Source organism: Cervus elaphus, chromosome 23 (genome assembly GCF_910594005.1).
Source record: "Cervus elaphus chromosome 23, mCerEla1.1, whole genome shotgun sequence".
NCBI classification, from domain to species: domain Eukaryota; kingdom Metazoa; phylum Chordata; class Mammalia; order Artiodactyla; family Cervidae; genus Cervus; species Cervus elaphus.
Window position 1 is genome coordinate 39,574,506 of NC_057837.1, and position 12,190 is coordinate 39,586,695.

Genomic DNA, 12,190 nt, shown 5'->3' on the forward strand with positions numbered 1-12,190 from the left:
TGCTCTTTGTCATGGAATGAATCTTCCATTGTCTGCATTCCATTTTCTGAATTCCATTGTGTGTATATCTCCTGGCATCCATGCCATTGGGTTGGGCCTTGGGTGCTTTCTAGTTTGAGCCTGCTGTGAGTAACGCTGCTCCCAACATTCATGTGCATCCTAATTAATGATTGACGTGGCTTTCTCCTCCCTTGGTGACCTCCTTCCAGCAAAGGGAGGGGTCACCAGGAATGTAGCTGCAGAATCTTTGGATAGAGCAGTAAACTGGTGAATGTTTATGAAACACCATGAACTTTAGAACTAAGATAGCATTGACTTTGAAAAGCAGGGTGTTCAGTTTTATGGGCTCAAGCAAACCATTAGACATCTCCAAGTCTGTTTCCTCGTCTATAAAAAGCCCTAATAGTCATATTGTGCAAAAATAATAGAGATACTATAGAATTAGATGAGATAATGAAATAAAGCCTAGCCCAACTGGGCACCCAATGTTAATTACTATTGTTGACTTTTCATCCTAGTGGCCATTGGAAGTGAAGTCAGAGATGCTATATGACTTTCTAGAAGTTTATTGACACAGCATAACCAATGCAATCTTGGTTTTAATTTGTTTTAAAACAGTAATTTGTTTCAATGCCAGATGTGAAGAAATGTTCTGTTTTTCTTCTTACTGTATAACCTCTTTTGCTTCAACCTTGGTTTCTATTGGTATGTCCTGCTTAGATTTCTCTTTGTCCCTGATCTTCTAATAATAGGTAATCATTTAGAGTCTGTGTCATCTGATGTGTGTCAGAAATGCCAAGGGCCAGAGAGATAACTTGGCTATTTCTGTGGGTTCCTGGGCTTCCAAGATGAAATCGTATCCCCAAGTGTCGTATCCTTGGGGTGGTTGCTACCCAGGCAGCTTTGATGAGAATGTGAAACATTTGAGGTTGAAAAACTGATGTGGAAGAAGCAGAGAGCCTCTCACGGCACAGACCCTCTTTAGACCCGGGCTCCAGCTTCGTGGTCCTGGTCCCTGTACCATCAGCCAAGAAGGCTTCTCCTCTGGGCAAACCATTCCAAGAAAGAGGGGGAAATAATGTCTCCCACACCTAAGGATATTTCCTAATTCTGAACAGAAACTCACTTCAAGAATTTTTAAATTTTCATTTTGAAATCAGTTCAGACATTCAAAAAAGTTGCTAAAAGTCAGTGAAGAAATCATGTCTGCCCTTCACCCAGATTCCCAGTGTTAGTGATTTCCTGTTGACACACGCATGCGTGCTCACGCACACACAGACACACATATACACATGCACACATCCCCTCCTTTTATCTAAGCCTTGAGAGCTAGTTGCAGGCATTGTATCCCTTTTCCCCTAAATACTTAGTGGGTATTTATCTAAAAATAGGGACATTGTGTTCCAAAACTGCAGTAACATTAACTTTCATTAACTTTCAGGGAAGAGTCATTCTGTGAGAAAGAGCACACTGTTGCTCCAGGCACAGCTGGCGGAGTCTCCAAGATACAGTCTGTGTGAAAGAAGCCAGATGCATTGTTAATGATGTTATCTAATCTGCAGACTTTATTCAGATCTCATCTAATGCCCCACTATGTCCTTTATAGTAAATGACAGAAAGACTTTTTTGGTCCAGAATCCAATCCAAGATACCATGTGTATTTAGTTGAGTTTTTCCCTCAGGAAAAATTTTGAAGGAGCTGGAACCCTTGCCATTAGCAAATCCTTCTTTTAACATGACACATTTGCTTAGCTGTTCACTGGCTCCTCAGTGGAAAGACTGGGTGGAAAGCATACCTTCTAGAATATTCACCTGTGCTTATGGGTGAGAAGGTGTAAAAGTAGTTAAAACAAATATATTCAGTTGTATTGACTGCATGCAAGAGAGACTATAAGACTGTTAGGGAAGATTCACTCTTCTTGGCTCTTTACTGAAGAAAAAAGAAACTTTGGTGTGTGAATGCATGTGTGCTGTGCTTAGTCACTCAGTGTCTGACTCTCTGCGACCCCATGGGCTGTAGCCCTCCAGGCTTCTCTGTCCATGGGGATTCTCCAGGCAAGAACACTGGAGTGAGTTGCCATTTCCTTCTCCAGGGGATCCTCCCAACCCAGGGATTGAAGCCAGGTCTCCCACACCGCAGGCGGATTTTTTACTGTCTGAACCACCAGGAAAGCCCAGTATGTAAATGATGTGGGGCTAAATTTTGGTTGATTGGCTGTGCAGTTGGGACATGTCTGCCTGATAACCAATGCACAGAGTTGCAGGTGTGCATTTCCAGAAAGCAGACCTTACGTTTCTTCTTTCTTCAGACAATGGTCACAGTAGCTGCGCTTTCTTTGGCAGATGTGGTACTGGAGAAAGCCATGCACAAGTGCATCCTGAAGCCCCTGAAGGGCCACGTCGAGGCCATGCTGAAGCACTTCCACGTGGCCGATGGCTCATGGAAACAACTCAAGGAGAACCTGCAGCTCGTGCGGCAGAGGAATCCACAGGAGCTGGGCGTCTTCGCCCCCACCCCTGACTTTGTAGACGTGGAGAAAATCAAGGTCAAGTTCATGACCATGCAGAAGATGTATTCGCCAGAAAAGAAGGTCATGCTGCTGCTGAGAGTCTGCAAGCTCATCTATACCGTCATGGAGAACAACTCAGGTGAGGCCACCACCCCATCCAGGCTCTTGGCCCTCCTATGGGGCTGGGACGTGTTGGGCTTTCCAATCCCCAACTGCTCTTCCTTTCAGCTTCTTGACTTCACCAAGGGGCTCACAAAAATGCAAATTAGTCCACATGCAACAAACTAACAGCACCAAAAATCCAGGGCAGGGCAACAATGAGTTTTGTACAATGCCAGTTTATAAAAGCTTTAGTTCAGAAACTTCCCGGACAATCCAGTGGTTAAGACTCTGCACTTCCAATGCAGAGGGCAAGAGTTAGACACCTGGTCAGGGATCTAAGATCCCACAGGCCTTGTGGCCAAAACATCAAAACAAATAGAAGCAGTATTGTAACAAATTCAATGAAGACTTTAAAAATTGGTCCATATCCAAAAAAGAAAAAAAAAAAAACCTTAAAAAAGTTATGTTAAGCTAAAAAAAAAAAGATTTAATTCAGGGCAGTGGATACAGACTCAGTCTTGGGTCTGAGTTGAGACCCTGGGTCTGGGAATGGGTTCATTAACTGTGGGGCTTCAACCTCCGTAATCAACCTTCCAAGCTGCAGTTCTGTTCTTGTCCTGGGTGTGACCCTAGCCTTCCTCCTAAGGTGGGCATTAGACAGATCAATGTTTGCATAGCCCCAAGCATGGTGGAGATAGTCCCGATTATTCCTGTTACTGCATTCTGGCCGGTGAGAGCCTGTGTCCGTGATAGCATCTGTCAGAAACTTGAGCGTTCAGGTCTCATTACAGTCATTTATTGGTCATCCCTTCTTTGCTCTGAGCTGATGCAGTGCAATAGGAATTCACACGTGTCAGCCCTCAGGTTTCCCCAGGGCTGCTACTTGTAGATGCGAGAGTGACCCTGATTTATGGGTAGTGATGAGCCCTGTGGTACCCCAGGTCTTGGGTGAGCCTTTTTAATTCCCTGGATGATCACAGTGTTTCCAGTGAGCGAAATCGCTTCATGGAGAGGCAGCAGAGAGAAAACACAGGCTCTGTTTTCTCACGGCTGGGGGAGGTCACCATGAGCATGCACTTTGCAGATTGTTGAGCAGAAATGTTAACACGTGAGCTCCTGGGCTGGTGATGCTGGCGGATGAACACCACTTCTGAAGCATGCTTCACATGCAAGAAATGGATTTTCTTTTATTTTTTGGCTGAGCCAAGCAGCATGTAGGTCTTAGTTCCCCAACCAGGAGTCAAACTTGCGCCCTCTGCCTTGGACGTGCAGAATCTTAACCCCTGGATAGCCAGGGAAGTCCCAAGAAGTGTATTTTCTGTAGTCTGTCAAATTATAAGAAGTCCCCCACATTATATCTGCACAGGATTCTGTTCTTAGGCAGTTTCTCAACCTCAGCACTAATAACATTACAGCCAGCTAGTCCTTTGCTGTGGGAACGTCCCACTTCCTCTAGGAAGTTTATCAGCATCCAGATGCTTGCTCTTTGCATGCCCACCCTCCCGTCATGAGTGTGAAAGATGTCTCCAGACAATGCCAGACTTCTCTGGGAGGCAAGAGTCACCGCTAGTTGAGAATCTCTGTCGTGATAAAACATAGTACGGACTGACCATTTTTTTGTCAGATATTAATCAGATGTATTTATTCGATGTCCACTGATGAAGCACATTTAAGTCACACTGAAGACGGAGAAGGACGAGTTGTTCCTTGCTGAAGTTGGTTTTGGTCACTATGGTTTGGTTAATTTGGACAGAAAGCAATAGGAAGACACAAAGGAGAAACATCCTAAGTAGACACTTAACGCAAAATGTTTTATTCTGTCACTTGCTGAAAAGTGAAACCCTTTAAAAAAAAAAGACTCTTATTTCACGTGTGTGTGTGCTCAGTCATGTCGGACTCTTTGCGACCCAATGGACTGTAGCCCAGTAGGCTTCTCTGTCCATGGGATTCCCCTGGCAAGAATGCTGGAGTGGGTTGCCCACTCCAGTAGATCCAGGGGATCTTCCCAACCCAGGGATCAAGCCTGCGTCTACCTGCCTCTCCTGCGTTGAGGCAGGTTCTTTACCGCTGAGCCACCAGGGAAGCCCCGATTTATTGCATGTGTTGAGGCAAATCATGGAAATGGGAAAACAATCTTCCCTGTGTTCATTGACTTGGACATTCATCCTGAAATTCTGAGTTAGGGTCAGCCTCTGATGAGGGCAGTGGGAAGGAGCCCTCCCCACTGTAGGATTCCAGAAATACCCACCTCACTTCCCCTGCATGACTCTTTGCTAATAAAAGCAGCAAGTAGGACATGAAAGGGAGAAATGCAGCTAAAAATAACCCGTCTGTCCCCCCCTTTCTTCCTACTCCAGGGAGGATGTACGGAGCAGATGACTTTTTGCCGGTCCTGACCTATGTCATAGCGCAGTGTGACATGCTGGAGCTAGACACGGAGGTCGAGTACATGATGGAGCTTCTGGATCCGTCCCTGCTACATGGAGAAGGTAGCGGGCATTTGGAGAAGTGGGAGGAACTGGGTGCTTTTCTTCATTTTTATTTTCTTTTCTTTGTAAATTGAGGCAGAGTTTGCAGAACATGAGATAACCATTTGAAAATGAGCAATGAAATAGGCCTTAGTACATTCATGGTTAAACTAAAATTAACTACTGTAAAGTGGACAACTCAGTAGCGTTTAGTCCAGTTGCAATTTGGGGCAATCCTCCAACTCTTTTCAGCGCCCAAACATCTTCATCCCCCCAAATAAAACCTCAGATCCACCTGGCACTTACATGGGTGCTTCTTGACATATTCAGGGTTAACGGCCGTTTTAGTTTTGTTCGTTTGTGAGAAGGTACTGACTTTTTTCCAGATTACAGCAGTCATAATGTTCGTCGCAGAAAATTTGGAAAAGTCAAAAAAACACACAAAACAATGCAACCCTGCCATAATTATACTTCACCAAGATTGCTTAGTTGCAGTAAAGAAAAAAAAAAAAAATACCGTTCAGTAGAATCAGGGCCGTTTTTTAAAAGAAATGGTTTCTTTGATTTCACAGGGAAACTGTAAAGTTTTGCTGCAGAATATTTCCACTGCCAGCATAACTGCCCACTGTTGTGTCAGTGAATCGGACAAAGGCCTGTCTTTTGTTTTCATCTTTATTCTTTAAATTTGGTTTTCAAGATTAAAAAAGCATCAGTGATTTCCTTTTCTTACAAAAAAAAAAAAATAGCACCTGCTCATCGTTCACATAAAACCACAGCGGATTAAAAAAATCTGGGCGATTTGCTTTCAACTTACTTTGTCAGTTCAGTCGTCCTCCTCCTGTCTGCCTCATTCCAACACGTCTTCACAGGAATCCCTGTCCTTACACAAAGGTTAAGTATTTTATCATGGAAATAATTAGGGTGTTTGTCACCATGGTGCACAGGCCTGAAATAACGAGGACTCTTGTATGAGCTTGTCTTAAAGGGAGCAGATCGGAGCTTGTTCGGCCTGTGTGTCCTGACAGTTCATTTCATGTGTCTCAGTCCACATGGACTCTGAGTGATGAATTGGCGCCTAACATTTTTTCCTCTAGTGAGTTTTAGTCTGGGCTTGAGTGAGAACGTCCATCCACATGCTGATGGGATTCCCCAGAGAATGTAGCATCCCGGGATTTTCCCTGGAGGAGACGGCAGTGCACTGTCACCCCCCAAACGTGTGCATTAGTCCCTTGGTCCCCAGGGCCTGGCTCTGGGTCAGAGAGTCTGGCCTCCAGGGAGCCCTGTGGTCCCCCTCCACCCCTGCAGGGACCCGCTGACTCAGGACCAGTGATGAGTATCTTTTCATCCATCCCTTTACCTCTTCCCAGTTTATCTCCCCTCATTAATATAAACCAATGCTGAGGCCGGACCCTCCAGGATAAACTGCCCAGACCCTGCCTGGAGCCTTCCTCCCCGGCTCTGCCCTGGGATTCCCAGAGGGGAGGAAGCATGTGGCTTTGTCCAGGGACCAGGAGGAAACATACATTCATTTCCATGCCCTTCTTTTCTTTCTTCCATGGCATTATTATTATAATTGTATATGCAGCGAGGGTTATTTTGAGCTTCAGTCATGTTTAATTCTAGTAATAAGTGTGCTGAACTCCTGGGGCTTTGGGGAAAGGACATGCCAGCCTCCCTCAGAAAATTACCATTCTGTTGCTGACAGTGTGTGCTTGGGACAAACACATGCTTACATCCTGTGACCTGAGGATGGAGACCTGTCATTTTTCCCAGCATTTCTCCAGAGTGAGGCATTGCTCAGGGTACTGTGTCAGTGATAGGTGGGCAGGTCCTCACCTCCGGGAATCACAGAGAAAGACAAGGACGCAGCTAGAAAACACACAGAGCAGTCAGTCAACTCGGAGTTTCATTGGAGCCCGCCTTCACTCAGCCATGTCCTGGCTTCTGGGCTCCTTGCTGGGAGAACTGGGCGGCCCTGTCAGGCTAGCAGACCAGGAGGAGATGCACGGCTGGTCCTGCCCTGCATCCTGCCCCACAGCCCAAAGCACAGCCCACATCAGTTTTCTGCTGTTGAAGCAGGTCGTTTCATTTACGGAAAAGACGTCATAGAATCCCTTTGACATGCACAGCCCTAGTGGCAGGGTTAGTTTTGCTGAAATTTAAACCTTACTCTAATTGCATCCACATGTTTCCAAGTGTGGTCAGTTTTGTGCTTCCAGCATTTGGCGTTTTCCCCTCAGTGGCCTGAACTTTGAGCCATAGAGTGAAAAATTTGACATTCAAAGGAAACCACCCCCATCCCCAACTCAACAGTCGTCGTCCCTCCAAGTCCGAGCTCCAATTCTGACACCTCCACAAGCCTCTCTTGAGTCCTTAGGTCCATATTGGTTTTTCCTGAAATCCTCTGTGTCACATTTAAATTCCATACTACTGAGTTTCCCACTCAATCATGTGATTTGTTCATGGGTGAAATATTTAGTAAAACTCAGCCACTTGAAACTCTCTACTGTGTACCGTGGGGGCTGCCCTAGGAAGCTTACAGCTGAGTGGTAAATCTGCCAAATTAGTCAAATGACTCTGAACAAAAAGGCTGACCTATGATGGATGCATAGCAGGTGTGCTGCTCAGAGTGGGCGAGAGGATGCTACAGTAAGTGATAACCTCCAGGGACGTCCCTAGTGGTCCAGTGGTTAGGACTTCACCTTTCAATGCAGGGGATGCAAGTTCGATCCCTGGTTGGAGAGCTAAGCTCCTGCATGCCTCCCTGCCAAAAAACCAAATCATAAAACAGAAGCAATATTGTAACAAACTCAGCAAAGACTTTCAAAATGGTCCACATCAAAAAAAATCTTAAAAAAAAAAAAAAAATGACCCCCAAATCTCTGCCAGTGACCTGAAAACCACAAAATTGTTTCTCAGATTCCACGTCCAGTATGACTTAGGGGGGCATTCAACTCGTTTCCTAGATGGTGGACCACCTGCCGTCTTGAGTGTTGCCACCTGTTGACCAGAGAGAAAGTTCTCTAGGGTCTTGTGTTAACACTCAATACTTTGGCAGTGGAAGTGACACTTGGCAGACAAAACTCATTTAACCACAGCTAACTTCTGGTCCCTGTATCAGTAACACACCAATATCCGTTTTCTTTTAATGCATTTATGGAGCAGGGACTCAGATCCTAATTTTTACAAACCCAGCCCGGCTCTGTACCTGGCTCAAGGTGGAGATTCAACAGGTATTTGGACGAAGAATGTCTCTCAGTCCACAACGTGCAGTGTCCAGTTGCAGAGTTTGTAATAAACATCTAGTGCGCCCTCTAGTGTTTCTCCAGCGAGGAGCTTTACAAGTGCCAGAAAGGCACCTCATCGTATTGGGTTAGCTAAAAAGTTCTTTCCGGTTTTCCTGTAACATCTTTGAGGAAAACCAGAATGAACTTATTGGACAACCCTATAGTTTAGGACCAAACTGTGAACACATTTACATGCCTTTCAGAGTACTGTAAGTGTTTTTAACACCCCCTCAGACATCAGAGGGCTTCCCTAGTGGTTCAGGTGGTAAAGAATCCGCCTGCAATGTGGGAGACCCCTGGATCGATTCCTGGGTCGGGAAGATCCCCTGGAGAAGGGAAAGGCTACTCACTCCAGTATTCTTGTCTGGAGAGTCCTTGTGGACAGGGGAGCCTGGTGGGCTACAGTCCATGGGGTCGCAAAGAGTTAGACACAACTGCGCAACTCAGCACAGCACAAACAGGAAATCATTCCCAAATGCACCAGCAAAAGGGACACCACTTCCTTTTCCCTGTAAATTAACCTTTTCCTAAATGTCGTCTCCTGTGAGTCCCTATGTGTAAGGGTAAGAAAGGGAAACATGGGGGAGAGGTTATTTTGAAAACCCCTTATTATTGTAAGCACACTTGTGTATTGTATATTTCTTTCAAAGTGTATAGTTCACTTCAAATTTAGCACATATGAATTCTTAAATGAGAAGTTTCAAAGCAGGTGTTGCTGGGAGGTGTGTGGATTCCTGTTCCTTCTGGAAAGTGTTCTGACCTCAGCAGTGGACCCTGCCGCCCTCACAAGCCACCACCCTCCCCCCGCCCTCAATATGTCAGGCTCCAGTGCTCTGACCTTTTCTGGCAAAGCATTTTCACTGTTGCACTTCGGTTGATTTTGTGAGTCTCAGCTTTGGAATGGAAATTCCATCAGTGGAAGCAGGGCCTGGTCCTCAGTCCCCAGGCAGTGGCTCAGGCCTGGGTTAGCTGCACATCCATGGATAGGAATGCAGGAATGGATGGAAGAGGATTCTCTTGCTCAAAAAAAAAAAAAATGCGTGTGGAAGAGAAGGGGCAAGGTGGAGATTGACTTCCGACTCTGTGGTCCCCCTCCTGTGGTCCCCAGAGGTGAACCCCTGCAGAACTCACTCTGTCTACCCTTTCCAGGAGGCTATTACCTGACGAGCACCTACGGGGCCCTCTCCCTGATAAAGAACTTCCAGGAAGAGCAGGCGGCGCGGCTGCTCAGCTCCGAGGCCAGGGACACCCTGAGGCAGTGGCACAAGCGCAGGACCACCAACCGGACCGTCCCCTCGGTGGACGACTTTCAGGTGCGTGGCCAGCGGCCGGGGTGGGCCCCGCTGCTTCCGCACGGCCCACGCGGCTCAGGGCCCCCCACCCCCGTCCGATCATCCAGTGGAAAAGGGATATTTTAAACCATCTTCTGACCTTGTTTCACTTCTCTCTTTTCCTTAAAAGAGAGAGAGTGTGTGTGTGTGTATGTGTGGATTTGGCCCAAGTTTTGCTGCCCTTAAGGAAATAGTCAAATGAAGGCAGGATTTCCTCCTGAAGGTTCTGCATGGATACTGAGCACCTAGGCCCTCAGAAAGCCTACGGGAAGGATGCTTCTGGCACAGGTGGCAGACAGGTGACCTGCCGTATGGAAACAGCCCTGTGAGGCCCTGCACTTGACCTGGCCTCTCTGAGAAGATGGAGGGGTGCAGTGACCCCATTTCTTTCTCCTCTCCCTGCCCCCTCCCCCCAAAACAGAAGACCCTAGGGTCTCATCGGCAGTGTCAGCTCTGGCAGCCTGGTAGGGCCAGAGCTGGAGCATGAACATCTGAGCCCAATCTTGCCTGAATTCCCCATCCAGAATTTTCTCTGTCCATGAACTGGTGCTGGGAAAGTGGGGCTCCTATGGAGCGTGCTTCCTGGAGAGGAGAGGCGGGTTGAGGCTGTAGAAATCTTGACCCAACACAGGATCGCTTCATGGGCTCACAGTCTATGAAAAGATGAGTGAGTCTGCACAGGTCTTCAAATATTATTTCAAAAGCTTCCAGCAGAACTGTGAACCCGGACTGAGTCCACGTGCCACGTGGTGAATTCCCAAGCAGGCCAGATTTGTCTCTGAGTCCCAATTCACTTTCCTTGCCCTTTTTGCCTTTTTAATGCTCTGAAAACACTCAAAAGGTACATTTGGTTTAAAGGAGCCTGTTGTGGAAAGGCAGGGTCAGCAAGGTGTTCTTGAAGGAAAATGCATGTCCTTCCAATTCCCACCGTCCCCCAGCCCCCTGTCTCTATCTGGAGCTTCTCGGCCAGAGACCCCTGGAGTCCATGGAGCCCTTGTCTCACACACACCCTCTCCACCAGCCTCGCTCACCTTGCAGACGGGCATCTTCTTAGAATAGGCCCAAGACAGAGATTGTCGGCACTCAGCTTGGCTGAAGGAGCAAAGCCAGGAAGCGAGGCTGCACTCGGAACACCTAAGTCAGGCTCACAGACACACGCGTCTGCTCACGCCGGAGTGGCAGCACCCCACCTCATGGGCAAGAGGCTGGAACGCTGGCCTGCCACTCGCCTGCTGTGTGGCCTTGGGCAAGTTACCTAGCCTCTCTGTGCCTCGGTTTCTTCCCTGGTCAGATGGGGATAGTGTAGGCCTCCTGCACAAAGTCCTCTTCAGGAGTCAGTGAGTGAATGCACATCAGGCGTTCAAGCCACGTGTGCTGGGGGTGGGGCGCAGGAGGAGAGAGGAGGGGTAAGTAAAACAGGGCAGGTGTGTGCTCAGAGGTGCCCCGAAACGTTCCGGTTCAGAGCCTCAATTTATCATTCATGTGCAGATTGCACTGTCCTTCCCAAGAGAGCTCTCTTCTCCATCAGCCCAGGAAACCCTCAGGGGAACCTCATGGGACCCAGGCAGAGGGCTTCGCTCCCCTCCACACCTGAGTAGGGCGACCATGTTTTGAAAAGGAATGTGCATTTATTTTCTGTCTGAAAATCTGATGTAACAGGGCCTCCCCTATTTTACCTGGTGACCCCCACTCCTGAAGAAGTGGAACTGAAGAATAATTCGGGGCCATAGACGCTGGGAGAACCGGGCGGGAGGCTGGGACACCCTGCCCCTGGTCAGGACCCCAGTCTGTCCTGTGATGCCGCTCGCCTGGCACTGCTTATGACACGGGGCCTGCCAACACCCCCCTCCCCCCGACACCTTCCATGTCCACATGGCAGCACCCTGCACCCAGTCAGCACATCTCCCAAGTCTTTCCACAGAATCCATGTTCCCCCCACCGCCACCAACTTTCCACAGGGCACTCAGAGCCTCCTGGAGCCTTGCGTTGGGTTCAACGGTGTGAAATTGCCCTTAGGGGAGAGAAGGCTGGTCGGCTCTCCGCAGTAACAGCATAGCCCCTGCTTAGGCCTCGTAAAAGGTGGTCCAGAGCCAACAGAGCCTGTGCTCTTGTGTCCTCATGTTATGTGTCTCCCCCTGCTGTCCTGGCTCAGGCTCTTCTGCCCTCTGGGTTACTTTTCAAGCTGGGAATAAACCTGGCATCACTTCTAGTTGACACTCTTTTTTTTTTGGCTTATGAACAACAGAGATTTATTTCTCACAGTTTTGGAGGCTAGAGGGATAAGATCAGGGTAGCAGTAAGTTGACACTCTTCACCAGGAATTTCTCAGCCCAGCGTTATGAAAGGGACTGAAAGAGCAGGGCTGAACAGACTTCCTGCTTCTGACACTTGGGATGAATTACAGGGCTTCCCTGGTGGCTTGTTGGTAAAGAATCTGCCTGCCAATGCGAGAAACGCGGGGACGATCCCTGGGTTGGAAAGATCCCCTGGAG

General features: G+C 47.8%; 1 protein-coding gene across 11 annotated transcripts in view; it reads left to right on the plus strand.

The window, feature by feature from the left end:
• The window catches only part of RIN2 (Ras and Rab interactor 2), a 208,920-nt gene that overhangs the window by 194,550 nt on the left and 2,180 nt on the right, over positions 1-12,190 (plus strand). For all 11 annotated transcript variants that reach the window (XM_043883054.1, XM_043883045.1, XM_043883053.1 and 8 more), the window contains 3 exons: positions 2,344-2,649; positions 4,970-5,101; positions 9,517-9,680. In XM_043883054.1, the coding sequence (XP_043738989.1) occupies positions 2,344-2,649; positions 4,970-5,101; positions 9,517-9,680 (602 nt within the window). The remainder of the gene's footprint in view (positions 1-2,343; positions 2,650-4,969; positions 5,102-9,516; positions 9,681-12,190) is intronic.